Source organism: Empidonax traillii, unplaced genomic scaffold, assembly GCF_003031625.1.
Source record: "Empidonax traillii isolate 1590-97213 ecotype Southwest subspecies unplaced genomic scaffold, ASM303162v1 scaffold118:size1038473, whole genome shotgun sequence".
Taxonomy (NCBI): Eukaryota; Metazoa; Chordata; class Aves; order Passeriformes; family Tyrannidae; genus Empidonax; species Empidonax traillii.
Genome location: NW_020955311.1, coordinates 553,906 through 579,439, shown reverse-complemented (window position 1 = coordinate 579,439; position 25,534 = coordinate 553,906). Strand labels below are relative to the sequence as shown.

At 41.8% G+C, this 25,534-nt stretch overlaps 1 protein-coding gene across 1 annotated transcript; it reads right to left on the bottom strand.

Moving 5' to 3' along the window:
• Positions 1-11,357: 11,357 nt before the first annotated feature.
• TM2D1 (TM2 domain containing 1) lies at positions 11,358-24,076 on the bottom strand. The gene is made up of 6 exons (XM_027883134.1): positions 23,622-24,076; positions 22,266-22,339; positions 19,847-19,955; positions 15,467-15,558; positions 13,499-13,572; positions 11,358-12,299 (listed from the first exon to the last, which is right to left on the bottom strand). Exons 1-6 carry the CDS (start codon positions 24,059-24,061, stop codon positions 12,189-12,191), a joined length of 900 nt encoding a protein of 299 aa, XP_027738935.1. The 5' UTR covers positions 24,062-24,076; the 3' UTR covers positions 11,358-12,188.
• Between the last annotated feature and the right edge of the window lie 1,458 nt (positions 24,077-25,534).

Below are 25,534 nucleotides of genomic sequence, written 5' to 3'. Positions count from 1 at the left end.
TGTGATTACACGAGGTTTTGGCTCAGCGGTGACAGTGCTGAGCTGGCCTAAGGCAGCAGAGCCTGAAGTTAAGCCACGTCATTGATGTCAGTTCCTGGTCCAGGGGAGAGGGGTCTGGGGAGGCTCAGCAGTGTTTTGGGTGCAGCCAGCTCTGTGGGTGGCAGGAGGAACAGGCTGCTCCTGCATATTGCTGCAGACACTGGAATGTAGTGGATCAGGGATATGGTCTGACACACTGCTGCTCCTGCAGATGAGACAAGAAGCATCATCACTTCATCTGCATCAACGGCCTTGGACTGGGAAAGGGTAGATTTAGATTGGAGATTAGGAAGAAATTCTTCCCTGTAAGAGTGGTGAGGCCCTGGCACAGGTTGCCCAGAGAAGTTGCGGCTGCCCCATCTCTGGAAGTGTTCAAGGCCAGGTTGGAATAGGCTTGCAGCAACCTGGTCTAGTGGAAGGTGTCCCTGCCCATGGCAGGATGGTTGCAATTAGATGATCTTTAAGGTCCCTTCCAGCCCAAACCATTCCAGGATCCTATAATCCTATCTCCAGGAGCTCCATGAATACTCTCTCCTGCTGTTCCTCTTTTCTTTTTCTCCAGGGGGTTCCCACTGGTGGGGATTGGCATCAGTGCTCTTGCTATGGTGCTGCTGTGCCTGCCCTTGGCTGGGACCTCGCCAATAGGCACAGATGCAGCTTCCAGCCTGATCTGCACTGCAGCTGGGACCAGGAACAGTTCAAGGTCCAGAATCACCAGGGGTTCAGGCATCCTGCATTGTCACCGGGAACACTGTTTGGGGCCCCGTTAGGTGTCACTAATGGCTCTGCAGTAATGTGCGGCAGGACCAACACTGCAGAGTGCCAGGGACAGCCACCTAGGTGGAGAGAAATCAAAATGGCAGCTGGGCCTGTCTGGTAGAACAAGAGCAATTTTTCCAGTCACTTCCATTTGTTTCAGTATCACTCAGCCCCCCACCCAGTTTGACGTGAAGTTGCAATTGCAACACTATGAAAAGGGACAGCTAGCAGCTCCAACTGCACACTGATGTAATTAAGCAGGCAACGTTAATTCCCAGCACCTGAGACTCCACTCCTCTGTGCAGTGATGGTACAATTCTGATTTCAATACTTTTGGCAAGGCCAACAGTAGGAACAATGGACAGAGGATGGAGGAGGCTCTTTGCTCTTCTGGAGGATCACAAAGTCACCACAATTATCAGTCAATACTTCCAGCTGCCTGGTAGAGGATAAAGGACACATATCCCAGCTCTGAAGCAGGAGACAGCAGGGCTGTAATTATTCTGAAGTTTAACTATTGTCCCAGTCTCCAGATACAGAAACAAGGCAAATCCCAATGTATCCTGCTTCTGACAAAGGCGTGTGATGCTCCTCATGAAGCAGTTCAAGTGGGCCTCTAGGATGCTTCAGACTCAGGTGTGAGTGTAGAAAGCATTAACCATCTCCTGCCTTCAGCAGACAAAAGCCACATTACATTGGGCAAACCATGTTCCCATTAAAAAATCGGCTCCTATGAGCCTGGTAAGGAGCAAGAGATTCCCTCAGCTCTGCTGAGCATGTGGGGGAAATCCAGCTCTTCTGACAACCAGATCATGTTTGATATCATTCAAGCTGACTTGATAGAGATGTCACATGGAGGAGACGGCAGAAGTCGGCCTTGCAGTGTAATTGGCTTACACCTCTGTCTATCCTGTTTGAAAAGCAAGGCCTTCAGAATGCAATTCGGCCAAGGGAGTTGTATGGGGTTTTATTCTGTGCGGTCTCACAGCCTTCTCCGTGAGAGAAACAGCACAGCTCCTAACGCGGGCTGTGCGTATGGCTGGATTTATGAAGTATTCATTATTTTAATAGCACTTATTGACTTAGGGTCAAATATCTTTTTCCAACATTTTTTTTATTTAACGAAAGAGCCCGTATGTCACAATCTCATGCCTCATCTAATTGGGTAAGTGTTTCCTTTGTCCTTGAAACTGAAAAGTAGACGGCGTATCCAGGAGCTACAGAATGAAAAAGCATCTGCCTTTGGTATTTGGCATGCCTCAATTAAAAACCTGCTGCCTGGGCTATCATTTTTTATTTAATTCTCACCAAAGTGATTCTGCTTGGATTCAAGCTAACGGTTCTGAAGGTCAAGCTAGGGGAATGCAAAAAACCAAATATTTTGGAACAATATGTAGAACATTAATGTTTTACAAACAACAGAAAGGAGGCCCAGATCCAGAAGTTCAGAGTCGTTCTGGAAGCATGGGAATAGCTCATGTGCTCGCTCCCCTCCAAGTGTTTCCATAAGCTCCTGCTCAAGCAGAGCTCAGGTCCATGCTTGAGACATGGCTCCCCCCCACTCCCAGCCCCACAAATCCAGAGCTCAATATGCACAAAACACTTCCATCTTTAAAAAATAATTGAAAAGGTGCAGCCTGAAGTTCACTGGATCGATCCCTCTGAATTTATTTAGAAGACACTTCATTGTGTCAAAGATTTAATGGTGAGGTTACGATGCCCAGCCTTCAGAATGTCAATGTGTTAGAGTGGAGCGATGCAGGGAATTTTAAAACCCTCGGTAACATACGCCTGAGCAAAACTGCCAGATTTATGAAATATGAAAATTATTATACAGAGTTTAGATAAGACACAGGCTGCTGGGGAACAGCAGCATGGGGGCTGGAATTCTGTGTGTGTCTTATGAGTAGTGGGATGAAATTTAGCAGCCTCACACTGTCCCTTTACATCCCTTCGAGCCTTCGCTCCAAGCTGTACCTTTTGAAATGTGTGTGTCTGGATGTGAGCAGTATTTCCCGGCACGCTTGATTAAATACCTCCCCTTGTTATTTATTGCGCATTAAACAACATCTCTCTTGCACGTACCTTGGTTGGACAAAAGCTCTTTGCTCTCAAGTGCAGAGCTCAGCATGTCGTAGGCCAGAGCACTGCAACAAGCTGAGCAGCGCCGAGAAACCTCCGGCAGCACCCACCAGCATTCCCTGCTTATTAAACAACATTTCTGGAACCTGAGAATTACCCTGCTTTACTATATTTTCCATTCCTTGGTGCCTGTGATATGGCTTTAATGCAGAAGACGTCCAAAGGTTTTTCTTTCTCCCTGGGGAATCCCCCCGTTCGGGTGCTGCGGGAACAATCCCAATCCACCGAAGGACTTCCAGGCTGTAAAGTTTCAAGTGAAACGAGAGGGCGGGGGAAGGAATGACAAGTCCTTTTTACTGAAATTCTCTTCCCAAATGGATTTGGCAGAGCCAGGCTCTGTTGATCTTAAAGCAAGGTTTATCATTCGTGCAGGCTCCTGCCTGAAGGGGGAAAAGATCTTTGAAGTTGCTGAATGATGGGTCTCCCCCCTCTCCTCTCCTTCACACACATTTTTTAAGGGTGGAGACTGGGAGATGCTCAACTGCCCTGAGTCAGGAAATTACACGACAAATTAAACAATTATGTGTTTTAGTGCTGAGCATCTATTTAGGCATTTAGCATCAAACATGCATTTAGCGTGAATTCCATGGGCATTTATACTTTCCCCACCACCTGTAATTCCAAACTGTGTTATTTCCCTGCATGTCAAGAGCTCCCCTGGTCCAATATCTACACCTTGAAGAGGTTTCTTTATCATTTAACTTTATTACAGAAGGCACTGCCTGGACACTGTTGGAGTGACAAGGACTATTTCCTTAATTACTGTACATTGATAATAGCATTTACTCTGGCAGCTCCAGTGCTATTCAATCAAGCAAGATTCAATACAAAAAAGCTGATTTGCCAAAAAAGAGATTAGCATAAGTGCCTACAGTCACATTCTATTTTTGAAGGTAAAGCTACTGTGTCTGTGAGCTTTCTTGTGGGAACTTTATAAAGAGAGATTAATCTAGTTTATCTCCTTCAAAACATATTTGGAGAAATCACAGAGAGTCACTGTTTAGGTTCTTTTGGCAATAATTTTCTATAAACATGTAAAATAAAGACCTGCAAAGAATGTACTAATCAGCAGCAGAAAAGTGTATTTTTTTCTCTTACATGGACGTGGGCATTTGCTGTGAAAAACTCTATGTTCCCCAGTTTGCTGTTGCTGTTATCATTTAATCAAGTGGTGACTGTAGCTGTTGCACTTTAAAATTAAATGCTATTATTTATGGTAGAACTTCTGCTAGTTAAAAGTGCAGACCTCAGCACTGTGTACATTTGTAAGCAGAAGGTTAAGCAGGACATTTTAAATGGTAAAGCAAAGGGCTTAATCAAGGCTGAAGAGCAAAATGCAGTGGGATAACAGATATAGTAAATAGGCATTAATCACCATACAGGCTTAATCCAGGTATTAGGCAGTCTTGGGGCTAATTCGAAGACTCACTTACATAAGGACTCATTCTACCAATCCTGAAGTAAATGAATAACTTTATTCTTCGGAAAATACTTACCAAAGCTACAGGCCCTTGCAATATCAGGCCTAAGTTCTCTGTTTGTAAAATGATCATCACACAATTATTTTGCCTGAAGGTGATATCTGAGTTAGGAAGCACATGGTTGGGGGTTTCAAGAAAGGAAAAAATTGAATCGCCAAAGCATAAGGAGCCACTTTTCCATATGGGATTTTCCCCCCCCCTTGACACTGGCTATTACTGTGACATCAAAATCCGAGCTAAGTACTTCTTGCCAAAGATGGACCAGATAAAATCATGAAGCCAGTATCATCTCATGGGAGACAGCTCACTGACTTAGTGCCACATTTAGTGACTACAAATCCAGGCTTAGAACATAGTCCTTCCCTAGCCATAATCCAGCACTTGCACACTGGATTTGCCTACTGATGACCTAAAATTTCAGTTTCAAGAAGATTATCCACAGGTGCGGAACTCACTGTACAAAAGTTCCTTTACTAGATACTCAGAAAGATTAAAGTGCTTCCATATTTAACTTAACATCAAAAATCCAAATCCAAACAGACACATCACATGTACTGATACAGTGGCACACAAACCCCAGCCTTGGCCCAGGGTTTTGGCATGCTGGTCAAGCTTGCCTTAGAATTATAGAATCCCACAATTGTTTGGGTGGAAAGGGACCTTAGAGATCATCTCATTCCAACCCCCTGCCATGGGCAGGGACACCTTCCACTAGACCAGGTTGCTGCAAGCCCAATCCAACCTGGCCTTGAACATTTCCAGTGTGTTCAAGCCATGTGGTGGAACAGGCAGACTCAGGGTTAGCACAACATGACCCAACTTGAGGAAAGTGAGAGGAGATGAAAGTGGGGAATGGGGTAGATGGCCACCATTTATCTATTCAAGGAACAGCAAGATGAAAAAAAATCCACAAACCTTTAATTGTGAATGTAGGAGAGGGACAGTGATGTAACTGTTCCCAGGGAACACTATTCTTATTTTGTAGAGGGAGGTGAGCCAAGATACTTAAGCTCTAGAGAACCTTTAACACAGGAAGCTATTTATCATAACAAGCTTGGTTGATACTGCTCCCATACTGAACCAATTAGATTAGCCTATTTCGTCATACTTCATAACTTGGGATGATAGGTTTCCAAGCATGGTACAGTGCAGTAATTGAATTTTGATCAAACACACATGGCCCATAACCCAGTATGTGAAACTTTCAGAACAGTTCACAGCTTTTAAATATCCAGTCAACATGTTGCCAAAAGTACAGGATGTACTTGATGCAAGTGGGAGAGGAGGGGGGAGCACGAGTCCACGCTGTAACTTGGTACAGCTGTAAAACAAACATTTTTTTGTTCCGATTCTGTTCCTACTTTAGCAAAGGAACTGGGAGGAAGACAGTGAATGTCAAGTAAGTCGTTTTTCTCCCCAACCCCCACGCCCCTCAGGCACACATTTCCCTTTTAACATTCTTAGATTACCACAACCTTTTAAATTCACTCTACTGTACTTACATACTGTGTTAGACACACCAGCAATTATGGTTGTTAGCATGACATCCATTGCCTACACTTTGTTAACAAAATAACTTAAAAGTCACATGCATCAGCCTCTTAATAGGGTTATAATCAATGGGACCCTGGAATGAAAGCCCTAAAAATTACCCCCCACCTCTGCATTCCCCAGGTTTCTGCCTTTGCCAACACAATCCATATGGTGGGCAGTCTCATCTGGCTTAAGGTGAACACTCAGTTCTTCAGTTCTCAGTGATCTCCTCTTACATGATCTTGCCATGTTTTCCCCATGGTAAATCCAAGGAACTTTGAAGAAGACTCTGTGTAAAGAAAACAGAATACATTAATATATTCATTCCTATGGCTTTACTGATTCAGGGGCAAATCATCAACTGCAAAAGAGGTTCATGGCATGGAAAAAAGTTCCTTTGGAGCAAGTCATGGTTATCCATATCAAAGCTGCTCCCTGGCCTACAGCTGGGAGTCAGGCATGCTCCAACAGTGGAGCAGGATTCCACCAACCTCTGCATATAGTGCCACCAACTTCTTTTCAGTTTTAGAATTACGGAATTGCAGACTGGTTTGGGCTGGAAGGGACCTTAAAGACCATCTTGTTCCAACCCCCTGCCATGGGCAAGGACACCTTCCACTATCCCAGGTTGCTCCAAGCCCAGTCCAACCCAGTCTGGAACACTTCCAGTGATGGGGCAGCCACAGCTTCTCTGGGCAACCTGTGCCAGGGCCTCACCACCCTCCCAGTCAAGAATTTCTTGTATGCATCTAACCTAAATTTCCCCTCTTTCACTTTGAACCCAGTACGCCTTCTACCACAAATTTTAAATGCTTTAACCTGAAAGGCAACTGGCAGCATCTCAACGCACCTCAGCATCCCACGAGGGAAGCACCAGGGCACCCATCACCTTCACTTTCATCGAGCTAGTGCAAATTACATGAAAAATGGGAATTCCTGCGCCAGCCCTCCAAGGGGTGCAGGCTCTGAAGGTTTACCCCAGCCCTCCTTGCTGTGCTCTGTGGACTGTCTGCCTCCGAGCCGTCTCACACACCTGCTCCGAGTGCAGATGTGTATGAGGAGCAGCCACAGGTTCCAAGGGGAGAAACGGTGCTTTTCACATGGAACAAAATGCACAGCTCATTTCTTCCTGCTGCTGGTTGGGGACAGGTATTTTGCCTGATTGCAGTCACCCCCTGGCAGAGGCAGAGGAGCCACTGGATCCCACCTCCCTCCCTGCCCCACTGCCCACTAAGTTACGATACTGCAGAGAAAAGAAGGAGAATAAAAAAAGAAAAATAATTTGGTGATCAACTTATCAGACTTGGATCAAGTCTGAGCCCAAACCAAGGTTAAATAGGCCTGTTCTAAGGTAGGATTTATATAGCAATTACAGTAATGGAAACTGAGCTTTATAATTCTTATACTGCCTAAAATTCTGCTGTGTCATATGCATCTGCAGAGCCCGAGGAATGTGCTGCTCAGGGAGCACTGCAGTCCTGAAAGCAGCCATTCAGATGGATCATGGAGAGTTATTGGAGCACGTGGATGTTCGAGATTTTAATGAAGCACAAAGAGTTGGAATCAGAAATCCTGAGAAAAGCGGGGGGTTTGTATTTGTGACAAGCAGTATTTTTTAAATTTTTTTTTTTTTTGTTCGGAGTTTATGGAACTAAATCTCCATCACACGTGGTGCAAACAGCATTCTGAGTGTCCTTTTATCCTTGGATTTCTTTTCCTTTGCTGCAGTCTTAGACCTAGAGTGAGCACAGTACATAGTGGCCAGACAGAATCCTCGCAGCCACTTTCCAGTTTTCTCCGTGGTGCAAGGAAAAATACCGGCGTGCTAAGCCTTTGCTGTGTGATAAAGAACAACTTGGGAAGATCTGGCGATCTGATAGGGGGTTTGGCTCCACCTTCAGGAAGCAGAAGGCAGAGAGACAACGCGATCTTGAGTTTCAGACTCTTTGTGCAGAAACTGGAGCCTACAACCTCCTCTAACTGACATCTACTGCTCCCCAACGGGTCTTTGCTTCGGATTTACCAGATTATCTGATCTGATGCCGTGGCATTTCTACATAGTTGATACAGCTCTGAAGGGTCCAGCTCCTACTAGAACTACTTGAAGAATTGGGGCAGGATGTCCAGAGGGAGCTGGTACACGGACAGACAGATTTATGAACAAAAGGCAACAAAAAGCAGCTTTGAGGTGAAAAAAAAAAGTTGGGACACGAGGGAATTGGAGAGCTGTATCAAATACCATTAGCCATTCACACTGTCAGTGCTGAGGTTTCCCTTCAGAGTGCGATTTTCTCTTATAATTCCCAGAGATTAGAAAGGTTCTCTGGGTAACACAGATGGATTGAGAGGAAGAAAGTGGGAAGAGCCTTGATCAAATTTCAGTCTAGCAAAACACTTAAGCATATGCCCAAAGTTAAGCTATTTTTTCTCCTCGGATTCAGGCAGAAGATGCAAACAGAATAATCTCCTATATTTCACTTCTTGGCAGACTGATGCAGGCTGAACCCAGAACAAGGTAGCTAGTTAAAGAGCATGAATTAAATGAATTCAAATTATGTATTTTTTAAAGAAGCTGTGTAGTGACCATTTATAATAATGAAAAAGGCAGAGTAGTTAGGGATGAGATGACACTGAGTTTGAAAGCCTGTATGATGCATTAGTGACATAATTAGCAATCACACAATTAGCAACAGTCCTATGAGGCAATGGAAATGCAGTCTTGCCTTTGGAATTTCCCCAACTAGGTGCTTGAGCACCCAACTTCGTTGTATTTAACATCATCTTCTGGAGAAAAGAGGTTTGAAAACTGCAGAGTAAGCAACAGGGCAGAGTTGGTCCGAAAACCTAATGCATCTAAAATTTAAAAAATCTTAAAAACAGAGAGGAGATAGGAGCAGACTGAATAGACATGGCTATGCAAGCAAATATAACTGAATATACTCCTGAGGAACAAAGGAAACAATTCTTGATGGGGTGACAACAGATGTTCTCCAAAAACAAATTCTAAGGGAGCATTTTAAACACAAAGACCTTCCTGTGGAGCTGAGAAGTTTTACTGGCAGACGTACAGGAATACATCTTTGGAAACAGAATAAAAGCTAACATTTAAGGTGTTATCAGGTCCTGAAAGCAGCAGTGATATCTTCATGTAATAAGTAGTTGGTGGCAGTGGAGAGGGAAATGGTGAGGATAACAGAATACTGTCACAGGAAGTTGCTGTGGCATAGCTGAGATTTAAATCCTCGGAGCAAGAACTAGTTTGTTCTAAAATATCTCTAAATACACTTTAGGATGCACAGGTTAACCTAACTGAAGAAGTACAACTCATGCCTGGCCAGGATCTGCAGCATCATCAGTGAACAGCTTCATATGAGTTTTAAAGCCTAGGCACTTCAAATTCTTGTTTTAAACTCTGGCCTTTACTTTTGATGTTCTTTAATTTTACAGATACAAAATAGTATTTCTCTGCCTTGTTGGAATGTTGAAAGGATTCCTGACTATCTGCAAGGCCAGCAGATATCATTTTATCTGAGAACAAGGCAGGAGGATAACATACTACATTGTCTAATTATTTTCATTGCTTTGCAACAGTTTTGGGGGAAACAATCCAGAGAGAATATTATTCCAGTGCAGTCAGAACTACAGAGACACTGGGATGGACAAGCTGATTGACAGGAGGAAGCTAAAGCAGGCGGCAACACAGAAAATCATCATCGTACAGACATTTTGATAAATATTCCCATAGCCAATTTATTATTGACACAGAGGGACAGCTTTACATCTTGCATCACACTTTTCACAGCCCTTATGGTAAACATGCCATATCTGACAATTACAAGATGAAAACAAAGACCTCACTAACTCTCTCTTGGCCCTGCAGTTATTATCTGCTTGCTCAGTTAACCCTCTCTGCACTTCAACTGAAGGAGCAATATAGAAACACAGACATGCGTGTTCAGATATGGAACAGAACCCCAGCAGCATCCCATACAAGTTCCAAGGGTTGTGCCATCTCTGGCACTAGTTTCTAAAAGGCTTCACAGACATGGGAGAGGGCAGTGGATGAAGTGGAAAGTTGTCAGGACAAGACAGAGGATGAACTGGAATACCACTTAAAGGAGAGAGAATTAAATTGCCCTGTCTGGTCGCCCGTGGCTGGATTCTGCCTGTGATGACAGAGCAGTGCAGTCCTGGCATGACCATACACTGGATCACAAACCAGAGCTGCAGAAAGGAAGAATCCCACTGCAGTTTTTATTTCCTGGACTGGCTGGCACACATTGCTTTCTACAGAAACACTGCAACTTGGAATAGCAGATCTTTCTCTGCTGGCTACTTGGCTTCTGGGATTAACAAACTACCTGACAGACCTTGTTACCAATTATATTTTCATCTGATTCACGCAAAATAGCTCCCAGATTCTTCTACAGATAATGAAGCACAAGATGGACTGCTGAAATCACCATGTCAAGCCCTCTGCTACTTGTACACCTGGAAACACATTTTAGAATGAAATCTTGTGTGGTAAGTTGCCCAAGGCTAGTTTTTTATTATAACATCCATGACATCTTCCTATTTTTGCAGCTTCATTATCAGCTTCAGGGTAAAAAAACAAAAGCAGACAACTCACAGGATGATCTTAGCCAGGAGATTTTATTTGATTCAAACATCTATTTTCCATCCACTTCCTGTCTTTCAAAGTATTTCAGGGAACAAAACTGATGTGCACAAAGAGCATTCAGTGAGAGAGAAACCAAAGGGAGGTACAACAAATATCAAGCAAGGGAAGGGAGCTGTAACAGTGTGTTCTTGTCTCTTTGAACCCACAAGTAAAATGCGTGGTAGGAAGTATTCCAAAACCACGTCTTTCTTGCGTGAAGGAAGGAATTAATGTTAAGCACAAAGTATTCCTTGTGGTTTATTCTCATTACGTGATATGTCAGGTTACGCTGATTTGGAAAAAAAACCAGGATTTCTTTACAAAGCTTTCTGTGCGCTGGGCTTAATGTGAGTTAAAAGGAGACTGAAAACCACAAATTGTGCTTTAAAAAAATCAATTTAGGAATCTCACTTTTGGTAATTCCCTTAAAGATACCCTTTGTGGACACATTATAATGTTTTGAAAGTTTCAGCTGAAAAACAGAATAGGCCAAATTTTTTTAAAAATCTGTAGACTACAGTTTCTATCACGTGGATTCCTCACTCAGTTGCTGCCAGTTTTCCTTAGAAGGTAAAGAGAATGTTTATAATTGGTCAAATAATGTGAAGATTTTGTTTTCTGTCTCTAGGTGTATATACTTTTCTTTAAAGGAACAACATGGGAAATCTTAGTTGTCCTAAAGACTCTGGTCAAATGACTTTGAAGGACATAGAATTATTTCACAGAAACACAAGCAATCCAAAAAAAAAGAACCTTTTAAGGGCTTTATTAGTACAAAGAATTCACTCTTTTGACACTGTAGCTGTAAAACACATGCACCAATTTATTTTCAGAAAAAGAAGGTATGTATTTCACTGTGGATGGTTGCAAAGGAGGAAAGAAAAAAATCAAAATAAGCAGAATAATTATTTCCTCTTCTAACCCCAGGCCATGTCAACATCCACCCTCACTTTCTGTTATGTGTCATCTAAGGTTCTATTTTTTATGCCTCCATACTTTTTACTGTTGATCAGCACTGACCTAAGTTTGCTATTTGACCAAAATTTGTCTTCAAGCTTTACAGAAGTCATTATTTCAATTAACAGAATTTCACAGGATACACCAGAACAAGACTTGGGGCTATTTGGATTTTAACAGGATAGAAAGAAAGACAGTTTGTGTGGTTTGGGATATTTAAGTTAATTTCCAAACTGCCACTTTCGAAACTGTTATGAGAACAGATCCTGAGTGTAATCCTGGCCCATCCACTCTTTTTCCAGTTCTCTGTAACACTCTTAATTATACTTACAGACACAGAACATCAGTGCAAATTACAAAAGTCTGCATATTTCACAAATGATATAACTTCGCAAGAAACTCTGTGCTCCCAGAAATAGAGCAGCCACAAAATTAGACCTCTGAGGTAAACTCATTCACTTGAGGAACTTTCATATTTGATCATTTTCGTTCAAGGTACATTTAATATTCTGTTCTGATGAAGTGCAATTAATAAGTCCTCAGCAATTCCAGTGGACAACTGGATCCAGCTGTTGAAATAAGCAGCACCTATGGATTTGTGACACTTGTTGCCAGGATTAGGGATAGGTCTGCATTTTCCTGAAGGTTGCATTGGTGATGGTGAGCCGTGTGAGCCTCGCACCGTAGTAATCTATGATGTAACTGGAGCCATCGGAAGGTCCAACGATCTGCAAGAGAAAAAAAGAACCAAGACTTTTCAATATGAAGTGAAATATATACTTTGTGCTAATGTCTCAATTACTGCTAATTTTCCCATCATAAAATTAGTCATGCTTAATTAGTCAAACAGAAACTAGATTTATTTTGAAGTTATGCTGCAGTTTAACTGTTTTAGCGAGCGCTGTCTCAGAAGGAACATTTCCCCTGGGCTTCTAATCAACCAAATTACACAGCCAGGCACTGGGACTCCGTTAATCCGGTAAGGATTTGAGTCACAAAATCAGGTTAACAAATGAGTGGGCTCCAAACCATTTTTCTTGAACAAAGGAGGGTCTGCAGCAGAGAATTAGACTGATGACAAGTATCTTTGAAACACGGCACAGGTAAGGAATGAAGAGAAGTAGAGAAGATCATGGAGTTTTTTGTTCTGGAAGTGCTAGATTGATGTGGGGTCATCAGGGAGATCAACAAGGAGAGATGAAAGATACTCTCAACTGGATCTGTAAGAGCTCTGAGGCAAGATCACTGTGATAGCATAGAAAGGAATTAGAGAATGCACAGAAAAGACAAAGATGCATGCAGATATACAAAGATGCACACATTCAAAATATTTTCCTATAAACCCATAGAAACAACTCCTATATCCACAATGGAGTTTAACTTCATGAAAGGCAGTTTGCAATTCATGCTAAATGGCTGCACTGTAGAATAAGAAATTTGGCAATTTCCTGATGTCACAAGATGTCACTCCAGCTGGGGATTTCACCCTCATGAATCCTACAGTCACAGCTCTCAGTTGATCTGGGACTTGTATTTGGAAGAGAGGCAGAAAAAAGTGGCAATGTCTTCTCTCATGAGTATAAAGCACATGCAAACACAGAACTTCAGAATTTTGGGAACACCAGGACATCTCATGCTGAGTCCAACACCCTGTGTCATATAAAGAGGTTCTGATAAAGTGAATTTATGATGCTCTTAATTGTAAGTATTTATAAATAGCTAATCTAATTTTTAATTCCAACAGCAAATATATTGATATTTCATGTCTATATTCTCTGACATCAGTCTCCAAACAGAGCCAAAATAAATGCCTTGATTTTTCAATACCCAAAGGTTCTTAAGGTTAAAATGCTAACAAAGTATTAGCAATCAAATCACAGCTTTAACAAACAGAGATTTATATCTTGTTTTGAAAACCCTGACTTACCTGCATTGAAATAAGTATGAAATCAATTAGGCTCCCAATTCCACAAAATCCTACAGTGCAGAACTTTAACAAACCTGAAAAATAAAAATAAAATTTAACTGCAACTTTAAGCAACCACTGTGAAGTTCACATGTTTCTGATGGCAATCGCATCTCAACTCTCTCCCCTTTCCACAAGGGAAAAAAAATTCCCCCTGACTGTGAGGGTGGTGAGGTCCTGGCACAGGTTGCCCAGGGAAGCTGTGGCTGCCCCACCCCTGGAAGCATTCAGGGCCAGGCTGGTTGGAGCTCTGGGCAATCTGGTCTAGTGAAAGGTGTCCCTGTCCATGGAACATACCAGCTGGCATTTGAGGAACCCAGCAGGTCTCTTACCATTGCTGGTTCCAGCAGCAGCTCTAGGTCACCTGAGGAACTGGATGGAGAAGAAAGGCTTCTGAACCTGGCATTTATTTCTGGAGTGCAGGGCTTTTTTCTTCCTCCTCACTTCCCTCCCCACCAGCAGATCACACTGAGAAAATAAACTTCACTAAAGCATGGAGAGAAAAATAATGCTCTTCTGCATTAATAATTGATGGTTTAGTTCACAGTGTGTGGGAGAGGAAGAGGTTGCTTTCCTGATTTCTTCATACTCAATAGCTTGTTTGTATTTGTGTGCTCTTTAAGCAAAAGAGATGGAAAAAAAATAAACCAAAGAGCATTTACACTCTTCACTACACTTGCAAAAAATATTTCAATGCCATTAACCTTTCTTGACCACTTTTTACCAAGGCTCAGATGACTTAAAAAATCCCCAATCAGTCACTGTCATGGAATCCAATGTGTTGATTTTTATTCTTTTAATCTTTTCTACTCTTACCTATTTGCTTTTGTCTTCTTTACCTTTCAAAACAGAGAAAACTTGGCTTTGGAAGGGTTTAATTTTAGGTCTTAACTTTGGTACTGGCTACAGTATATTCCAGTAGGGTTAAAGCATGAGCCATGAAGAACTTCCATGTGAGAATTAAGGATTTATAAATCTATATATACTACAATATATTACAAAATAATTACTGCAAATTATTATTGCAAATGCAGTGATATTACAAAAAGATGCACCTTACTGACTGCTTCCAAAAATGTATCTTTTTGTGAAACAGATAGACAAAGTCAGTGCTAATTACAGAATCTCAGGGATAAAAGGCATGGATGTTAACACAAGATCACTGAGGACAGGTAATGTCATTAAAGAAAAAAAAGAAGTGTTTGCATTTAATGGGCAGAAACTCAAAATTCCCAACTGAAGTGACAGTAAGACACATAGCTTTTTCCAAATCATTGCTCCATGCTATCTACACTTAAATGACTCTCTTTGCCCAGCTCAGAAACAAAGCCAGTAAAAGTTGTTTTAACATACAGTTTTACAGTTTTTTTAATTGTTAACTATTTAAAGTCAGTGGCACCATCATCCTGGGAATCAGGTCCTAAAAATACCAATCAGAGAGAGATCTTATTAGAAATCCCAGCTTCTGCAGAACTGTTATTAGCAGTGTGATTTATCTTGAAGCTATGCATTTGCCAGAATAAATTCCATCTCCCAAAACACCAGGTTTACTGTAAATTTGTGTGCTATTTTTCTGGTAAAAATCAAGCCTCATTTAAGTAGCTGGCACGTGAGTCAAACCCACTTCTGTTCCAGTGCCTCCCAAAGAATGTTGTGGTAAACATTGATGCAAAGCAAAACTACGAACAGCAATAACCACGTTTGCTTATTAGGATTTTATCTGCTGGACAACTATATATCCATTTGTCACCACTCCAACAGAAGAGAAGGCTGAGGATAATGCAGCATTTTATCTTGACAATATAGTAAGGATTCTAGTTGTAAATATTAAAATTATGACTGCCGGTCTTCATTACCTAAAATATGAGTATACACATACAATTTAGTCATAATAACAAGCTTGACCTCAAAGAAAAGGAATAAACTTACCTAATGCAGGATAGCCTAGATAAAATCTATCTGCTCCCAACCATCCAAGAAATAAGGACAGAGCCACTGCCACTTTGTAGGAATATCCATTTCTGCCAAAAGAAACAAGCAATGTAGATAATGAGTGCAAAATATATCCACTCATACTTTTGACTATTAAAGTAGTGACTCATTTTCCTGCTGCTTCAGTTTTAAAAAAAACAACAGACTTGTTATTTATCTTCAATTAACGGCCACAGAATTGATAATGTTAAGCTTTCAAACTGGGAAGGCATCCTCCATAAAGCAACCTCAGCTGCTGCAACTCAAGTGGACTCTTGCAGAATACAGATTATTCTGAAACTAAATGATGATTTCTTGTCAAGACATAATTCAGTTGCTGATCCGTCCCCAGTTTCACAGAACACTTCCTAACAGTTCAGCCCTACTGAGACAAGCCCAGAAAGCCAGGAGGTGTGTGAATACTGTCTGCAGGCATTAGTCTCACACGCAGCCAAATCGAGAGGAACAGGACAGACAGGTGAGGTGTCAGCAGAGACAGTAATTGCAACGAGATCTGAAGGAGAAATGAACCATGGCCACCGGCTGAAGAAGCTGCAGGAAGGATTCAGCAAAAAGAGTAAGGCATGTATCCACTCACTACACTCTAAAAGGCACAAACTCAGAATGAAAAAAACTGCTGACTGTAAAAAGATGTACAGGGGTAGAGAGGTATTCTAAGTTAAGCTTCCCGTGGTTAGTCATACAACATAAACAGATACAACAGACTTTTGGAGATTTGTCCTAATTGGCACCTTTCTTGCCAACAGCCGGAGCGATGCAGCCACCAAAGCACCTGTAACTCCAGTTCCTGCTGATGTGAACTTTACAATGAATTTACAGCTAAAAACATATTGCTCTCAATACCAGAACTTGCTGCCTCGGAGAACAGGGAGCTTCTGAAAACCAAACCCAAATGTAATTAGAACTTAAAAATATTCAATAATTCACTGTTTTGATCTGTGCACAACTACATGCCAGCAACTATTTAATAGGCCTAAATTAAACTCTTGGTTGACAGTTGAATAAAACAGAGTTTCAAAAAGACAGTAGCTGACAAAAGTCCAAGCACCTTTATTAAGCATTTTCAATGCCAAGTAAAGATCTACCTTTTTGCTTATTATCTAGATTTACTGACTTTAAGACTTAATGGCAACATTAAGTGATTAAATCATGACTCTTACCTCAATATTTGTTACTTGGTGTTTATTAGCAACACGGAACACACCAGGCATTCCTGGAACCTAATGTAATGTAAATTATCATCTTCAGAACTGCCTTGTTGCCACTGTAAAGAACACTTACAGGTTTATTTTAAGTTGAGGTAAACTGTTGGAAATTGTTTATCAGCTACAAAGTGTCAACAGCCCTCCAAGGACACTAAAGCATAAAGAAAGCTGTTACATAAAAAATGGGAATATGGTTTAATTTGAGATGCTCCTGATCAAAACTAGTAATAAACTGAGCACTTGCCTATGCACTGAGATGTTTTTAAAAGCAGAGCAGTCTGCAACCTCATCAACATCAAACTGACAGGGAGAAGAAATCCAGTATGAAGTGGAAGCATGAGAATACTGGAACAAGATTGCATCCACTTCTGTGTTTCATTTGTCTTACTCTTTCAGATAAAAACATGCACTGAAGACTAAACCAGTGAGTAGGAAAATGACACATCCCAGGCATCTGAAGGAATTTCCAGAATTGGGTAAAAGATGCAATTTCTTTTCCATTCCTCTTCTGATTTTTTTCTTGCTTCTCAGCATCATCAAACCATTATTTTTTCTGCATATCTTTCTTCCAGATGCCATGTTAAAAACTTCTCCTTCCAACTCTTCCTTAGCAGCTGATAATATCAGGTACTGCTTTGGCTCACTCTTTTGAGGTCTCTCACCTCTGCTCAAAGACCTCTCCACACTGAACCCCATGAATTTCAAAGATTACCATTTCATGGGCTCCTTCCCTGGACTGGCAACACTTGAACAACAGACATTTAAAGCCTGCAGAATCAGAGCCTCTGCATGTTAAGCAAAATACATTATAGAAGGCCAATCTGGGGGGTTGTAAAATTTGGCCAAAAAGTAAAATCTACCTCCAAAACATTAAACTAAAGCCAAACCTAAGCAACCTTGACTCCCAGTACTTCTCTGTTGGAGCAATCTTATTAGCACTTACAAGCTTTTCCTTGAATTATCACGAGGAGTAACTGAACTTGAACACAACCACTTACACAAACATACATCTCCTGGTCTTGCTTTAAAATAACTGAATCCCAGAACTGTTATCTCAATTACAGTTTTGGTTAAGGACAGCTTGCTGATTTGCTCTTTCCAAAAGCTGGGGATACATTTACCTGCTGTGTCCATGCTAGGACAACCCTGCTATGAGAAGATGCCTTCTCAAACTAATTTTCTGGTTAAATGATGTGCAGTTATTTATGCCAGAAGACAGTTACAGTTTCCATCAAAACTCATATAAGATGCTGGAAAATCTCCAAAAAGCAGTAGAAAGGGCAGGGTTATTATTATAATATTAAGCTGGAGACTCCTGCTTAAAATAATGTTTCAAACACTTAGGTAACATTCAAAGTGTCTTAGAAAACATCTATCAGTAATTGGACTACTTTTTAAACAAGTGTACAGATAAAAGGTGGTGATATTAATCTTGTTGCCATTTTTAACTAGTTTTGAGACTTTATCAAGGACATGTTTGTGTAACTCTTTCTTTTCACAGTTGTGTTTTACTGGAGTTTTCAGCCCAGAAGCAAGCTCTTCTCTTTCTGCCACACTGGCAATCACAGGACTCTAGAAGCCACAGCAAGTTCTTTTGGCAGTGTAACCATTAATTATTTATCATAAATAATCATCACAAACAAGTTATAGACATCATAAAACAGATTACATTTTTCTGCCTACGGGCTTGGGTTTTAATTAATGAACATAAAAAATGTTTCTGGAAAATATATTAAACCAAAAATATATGTATACTAAAAACCTCCAAACTTAAGAATTACCATCTAATCCAAAGAGGAAGCAATTTTATTAAACTAGTATAGCTCATCTTCTCAGTCCCCATCACAGATGGGATTGAAACACAATTGTTTCTGGACAAAAATGTGACTGAAGTCTAGTTTGAAGCATTTAAATTTGATTAGATGTAATAATATGTTTTCTTCAGTTTGCTGAGCTTTGACTGCTGAGTAAATACAGAGAAAATATTTATGAAACTAAGAGGCAGAGCTGTACTTCTAAGTTAAGCAAATTATTGAGCATTTGGTACCACATAAGACTTATTTGTCCACCAGAGTGATAAGGAATACCAAGCGAGTATTGCTGGACTTTTCATTTCCAAGGATTCCAGTAGGACAAAAGAAAGAGGTTCCAGTGTGAATCCCAAAAAAAGCAGAAACAAATGGTACTGACAGGTGCTGGTTGATCATTAGCACTGGCCAGTTGGAACACTTATTGGTATCCAGAGCTCTCCATCACTCTCAATGTGCTTTAGAAAAACTAGGTCCAACATTCATGTAAAAGAAACAGGCTCTTGAAAGACACAGAGGGTTTAATTAAATACAAAAGTTATTTAAAAATAGAGAACAGTTGCCCTTAAAGAGATTTTTGGAAAAAGTGGAGAGACTGAAGCTCCCCCAATATTCCTGCATACTACAACTTCAGCACAGGCACACTGTAAACTGGCATGAAGCACTGAATAGCACAGCCCAGTCCAGCCCTCCTTTCTCCTCTCCCTTTTATCCTTGAGTCACCCTCATCCTTGTGCTGGCACCAGCACTTGAAGCCACTGTACTGTGACTCAAACTGGGGAACTGATCCAAGTTAGCTCAACCCAGATCAGTTCCCTGATGCCGTGGGGTCTGTCAGGGCTGGGAGGGGATGGAGGGGTGTCCCCAACAGCTCCTTCACCAGCTGTACTGATTTTAAGCATATGTGAAATGTGGCCTTAGCATTAGGGGTAAAATTTTGCCAGGCTAAAGTACTAAGTAAAGCAAAGACACAACTATAACTAAACAACAACAACAAAAATGTGCAGGCAAAGACAGATTCACTTATGAACATGCATGTTTTCAGCAAGCTTGTCTAGTAGAAGGTGTTCCTGCCCACGGCAGAGGGTTGGAAAGAGATGAGCTTTAAGGTCCCTTCCACACCAAACCATTCCATGACTCTCTGCTGCATCTTTATAGTGTTTATTAGAGGATTAACTACTGGGCAACACGTGTTTGGTTCTATTTTACTTCTCTTTTTCCTTCTGTCAACACATCACAGGGTTTTAGAAAAACATCAATGCGAAAACAAAGATAAATGATCACAAAAGCCTGTGAGTACTTACACATTGCGACACTCAATAGGCTTGTAAAATCCAACCTCCTGTCCTGTAAAGACTTTTTCTATGCCAAGGTGATCTTTGCAAGTAATATTTGGTGCTGGCAGACACTGAACTGAGGACAAAAAAATTATTTGAAATTGAGCAGTAACTGACAATCACAGCATTTTCCTAGCAAAACACAACTGAAACAAATTAGGTTCTGCTGTAGAACGGCCTTGATAGAGAGCACAGTTCACACACATATTACTTGTTTAAAAATATTTTTTAAGCCAGTCCTATGACCAACTTGTATTTTTTCTTTGCTAAATATTAAGCAAAATATACAAATCCAATTGCTGCACTAATTCTATTGTAATTCCCACTCTGGTTTCAATATGAGTCAATGAGAAATCAGAACCTGACACACAGAAAACATTTTCATCATGAGAACAGTCAAATATTGGAACAAGTTGCCCAGAGAAATCCTGTCATCACCATCCCTGGAGGTTTTCAAGGTCTGACTGCACAAAGCCCTGAGCAACCTGGTTAGAATTCAGTGCCAACACTGCTTTGAGCAGAAGGTTGGACTACACAACTTCCTGAGGTCTCTTTCTACCCAAATTATCCCATTATTCTTTAGAGAACCAAAGTGGAAATCACAGCAGAAAGTGACATCTGCTAGAAGTTTGCAACGTATTACCAGAATATTAGTCATTCCTTAATGCTGAAGTCTCTTCTTTTAAAAGGAAAAAACCCAGTCCTTTGCCCACTTTTTTACAGTTTTCAGTACTTGTGAGTACTGTTGGTTAATTCCATCTGACCTGCAAGCCAGGTTCAATATGTCTTTCCAGATTTTCCAATAATACACACAGGCAAGAGTTGCATTTTTTTTTTATATCTATCCATATTGCATAAAGACCAAAAAAATAATATTCCAGTTATGCCTGGACTTAACTGTTATAAAGCCCCACATTTATGCTACTGATCAATGTGCTTGTCTAGTAGAAGGCAAATACAAAAAAAATGCACTTACTTGTAAAAAAATTATGCAAAGAAAGCAGTGCTTTATGTTACTTTGAAAAAACCCAGTGCAGTTAAAATGTACTGATATAAACAAAGCCATAGTTAAGTTTTCAGGGTCACTCCAAACTTACTACTCAAAGACACCACTTTGATGCTTTGAATTAACCCATTTGTCTGGGTGATGGATCCCACAAAGGTGTTTAGGAACTTCAGTGCTTCAAGTATGGGCCAGAAATTAACTTTTTATTACTTAGGTAATAACTTAGATAATACAAAAAAGAAAAAAAAAGAATCAGCTCAAGTACTGTGGGGACAATCTAAAAACTGCTCTGTGTGTAAAAATGCTGCACAAAGAAAACACTAATGAATTTAACAACTTGGTCTACTTTGAAGCTTATCTCCTGTTCAAAAGTATAGTGTATTAAATACAATCACACAGTATTTAGTTAAACAACTGATAATCTGACTTGTGATCAACCTCAAACTACATTACATTCTTTTTACTCTCTGACTAGCCATTTATAGTCAGAAACAAAATATAAAAAAATATGTAAAGGACTGAGTAACTCAAAAAATGATCCATTTTAGATAGTATTTTCAGCCAAATTATTTGGAAAACCTTCCCCATGCCAGAGCATCCCAGTGAAGAAAATCATTCAACACTTACGGAGTGTAAAATATGAAAAACACACACACATGTATTTTGTGGCTGCTCCATCTGTAGAAGAATCCAAGGCCAGGTTGGATGGGGCTTGGGGCAACCTGGTCTAGTGGAAGGTGTCCCTGCCCATGGCAGGGCTGGAACTGGATGAGCTTTAAGGTCCCATAAAACAAATAAAGCAAAACTGCTGTGCTATCAAACCATTTATTTCAATGTCTGAGAACATCAAAAAAATTAAACACAGGAAGGAAATCAAGGGATCAATTTAAGATTTATTCTGTTGAACTCAAAAGTGCATCAGAACTGATCATCAAATAAATGTGCTTTCAAAACAGAGCCTTGTGCAGCAGAACCTAGTAAAGATGGAAAGCACCATGTTGCCTTAAGAAAAAAAAACTTAAAAATTAGAAGATTTTGAAGGCTGTTCCGTCACACGTCAATTCTTCTAATAATTATATGCAAAATCAGTATGACAGGAATGGTTTGTTTTAATCACAGCAGTGCAGGACAGAGCCTAAAGGATGTAACATACATTGAAGAGATTTACCAGAAACCTCACTTAGAAATGTACCAATCAGAGACAATGCATTTATTCCTTTTTAGTAAAGCACCCAATCCACACAAGTGCTTTGGGCTTTCAGACTAATAGTATTACTAATCCCATCTTTTATAAAGCTCACCTAGCAGATACACAAATGCATAAACTGAACACTTCCTTGAAAAACGTAGTTAATCAATATATAAGTTAGAAATCCTTACCATATGCTGTGTGATTTGTGCAATTCATTGGTTCCTGTGTGCTATTGTCTATTTTAGGCTCATCACACATATATGTTCAGGTAATTGAGGAAAACATTTTTCATATCAAACACTACAACAGGTTTAACAGTAATTTATTCCACCCTCCTTAAACCCTGAGGATTTAAGATGCACCTTGATGTTAGTTCCTACCCATCCCCCAAAACAGGAACAGCACATTACCATGCAGCAAATCTGCTAATCCAATTTAATACACCAATATATCGCATAAGCCCCACGTTTAATTAGTGCTGCAGTCAGCACTACCTAAAGGAACTACAATATTTATCAGTCATAGCCTCTGTATTTGAAGGCAAGAAGGTAGCACATGGCTCATCTAGTCTTCTTCCCTTATTTAAATACTTTGAAATTGAGGCATTTGGTTGAGAAGATTAAATCTACAGGAATGTACAAAATTCCAAGAACACATAAAAATGAACATCTGAAATGCCAGGAATTTGGTGCAGAAACAAACTGAGCAGGAACTGACTTCCAGAGGTTTCAACTCCCATAGCCAAGTAAAGCAGGAGCTGAAGCTAGCTTTTTCAAGATTTGCTTTCCTGACACTTTTGATCATCAGTAACTGTCAGCTGCCATCCACCAACATGCTCTGCAGAGGGCCTGAGGCATCTCAGAGAGCAGGAGCTTTGCAGGTCCCATTCAGTGCCCAACCACCCTCTGCAGGAAGAAACTTTTCCTAGTAATAGGATAAAGCCTCCGCATCTCACTCCAGTGTCCTGCAGAAAATAAGAAGGTGGAGAGATGGGGAAGTGAGGTCTTTTATCCCATAGGATCTTCTCTTTGAAAATGGGAGAGACATCCCAAACCTGCCCTGAGGCACACAGAGAAACAGCCCTAAATCACAGAATCAATTAGGTTGGAAAAGACCTTTGAGACCACCGAGTCCAACCTGTGACCAAACACCACGTTAACCAAACCACGGCACTGAGTGCCACATCCAGTCTTTTCTTAAACAGCTCCGGGGATGGTGACTCCACCACCTCCGTGGCAGCTCATTCCAATGTCTAATCACCCTTTCTGTGAATAAATTCCTCCTGATGACCCCACTGAACTTTCCCTCGTGCCGCCTGAGGCCATTTCCTCTCATCCTCCACTCTGTGGTGCCTGGCCCCGCTCCCACCAGCTCAGACCCTTCGGGACTCCCACCCTGAGGCTTTCCAGGCACCTCACGGCCCTCAGCGCCCCCTCCCCTCCAGCCGGGGCTCGGGACAAGCGGTGCCCTCCGCCTCACACCGGGCCCATCACCACGACCACCACCCCTCGCCCCGGCCCGGGCCCCGGCTCCGCTCAGGATATTGCCCCATCCGCAGCTCCTCGCACTTAAGCGACGGCTCCGAGCTCGCCGCTCCCTCCAGGGCTGCGAACCAGAGGAGAAGCAGCACCCGCATCTCAGCCGCGCCGCTCCGGGCGGCCATGACGGGACCGCCGCCGCCGTCAGCTGACAGGGGAGGAGCGGAATGGCCCCGCCGCGGTGGGAGCCCGCGCTGGCTGCGGGGAGAAACGGGGAGTACGTCGGGGTGTTCGTGGGGTGCTAAGAGGGAGGGTTGGGAGTTTAGGGTTTTTTGGGGAGGTGATGTTGAGGGGCGTAGGATGACCTCATTAAATATGGCTGCTGAGGCAGCGCTGAGGGCAGAGAGCGCCCTTACCCAAGATGGCGCTGGCAGGGCCCAGTGGCGGGACGGGCGGGGCCGTGCCCTGAGTAAAGATGGCTGCGCCCACCGCCGGCACCTGCGCATGACTGCCCTCACTCAAGATGTCAGGCGTGAGGCGCCCGGCCCCGGGGAGGGGTGGGAGTGATGGGGGACACCGAGGGGAGCTGTGAGCAACCGCGGGGAGCCTCCCGGAGCGGGGCTGAAATCGAACCTGTGGGTGGTGGCGTCTGGAGTTTGCTGGGTACTCTAAAATAAGTTTAAAAAGCCCAGTAGAGGTTAAAGGTGTGACCTGTCAGCACCTCCCAAACCAGGTTAACCTGGGCTGGGACCTTTCCTGGCAGCCAGGTGGGTCTGATGTGCTGGCACTGTGTCCACCACACCCACAGCAGTCGGATTAAGGAAATACTTTGAAATTGTTGCTTTATTTTGGATGAAACTGGGCATCGTTAAAAACGCTTTTTATTTCTATTTTTTAAATGAATAATTAATGCCTGGAGCAGGCAAGCTTTTATCTTCATCTTTGGTGGTGATTACCTTTTTGTTTTCTCACTTTCTTAACAGCTATTTAATGCTTTTCTAGTGTGGCTGTATCAGGTTTTGCTAGTGTTTGAAGGAGTCAGTTTTCGCTCATGAACTGCTGGGGATCCCGGGCTGTTTATAGGAGATGGCGAAATCATTTGGGGTAAACACACCAGGAAAGGCAGCATCACTGTCGTAAGTTCACATCAGCTCGAGAAGTGTTTCCTGAAAACCGGACCTAGAAAGCTGGAAAAGCAACTCTGAGACAGTACTGATTAGAACATCATCGTTACCCAGCCTTTCTGGAAGTCTTTTGAGTTTACTGGGTGTTACTTTAGTGAATGGTGACTAGTGTCTAGCGTGTCGATACCAATGAAAGGTTTGTTCTGGTCCCAGATACTCAGAATCTGTAAAAGTGCAGATTTAAAACGTGTGGATGGCTGACAAAGAGCCCAGCCAGCGATGTGAAATATTGTCATCTAACAGCTTTTTGGGAGATTTGTGTAAACTGAATTGGCAGCCTGGAGTTCAGCAGGCAAAGTATGCAAATGAAAATTGATACCCCTTTCAGCAACTGGAAGCGAAAGGCCAGGGCCAGAGCGCGCTCCAAGATGAACTCAGCCCTCAGAGATGGAGACAGAAGTGCACTGATGGGAAAAGTGCTCGGCTCTTCTGTCTGCAGCACGTCTCTCGGATGGATAAATACACCACTTGCTGTTCATCACTGTCAAGAAAATTGTCACTTCTCATGAGCGCCACATTAATTAAAACTGAGAGTGACGACTGGGAAGTTGGGCGTTTGGAGCTGGAATGTTTTAAAAAGGGGGATGAAATGGTGTGTTCTTAGCATGTTGCATGCTCTAGTGCAACTGCTGCTGCTTAGTAAAACAAAACAGGCACTAGAATGAGGGGAAATCGATGAGAAATTATTTTCCAAATCTTCTGTAGCCCTTACTGTGTGCAGTGAGCAGGGCTGTGTGGGATTAGCAAATGAGCTCATGAAACTGTGTAGCAGAATAAAAATTACAATTTGGAGAT

Bases quoted from the DNA above. Each gene is read 5' to 3' on its own strand.
- TM2D1 (XM_027883134.1), bottom strand. From the start codon at position 24,061: ATGCGCAGGTGCCGGCGGTGGGCGCAGCCATCTTTACTCAGGGCACGG. The intron at 15,559-19,846 runs GTAAGTACTCAC...TTCTTTTGGCAG, and splicing joins CCTATTGAGTGTCGCAATGT to AAATGGATATTCCTACAAAG. The intron at 13,573-15,466 runs GTAAGTTTATTC...TTTATTTTTCAG, and splicing joins TCTAGGCTATCCTGCATTAG to GTTTGTTAAAGTTCTGCACT.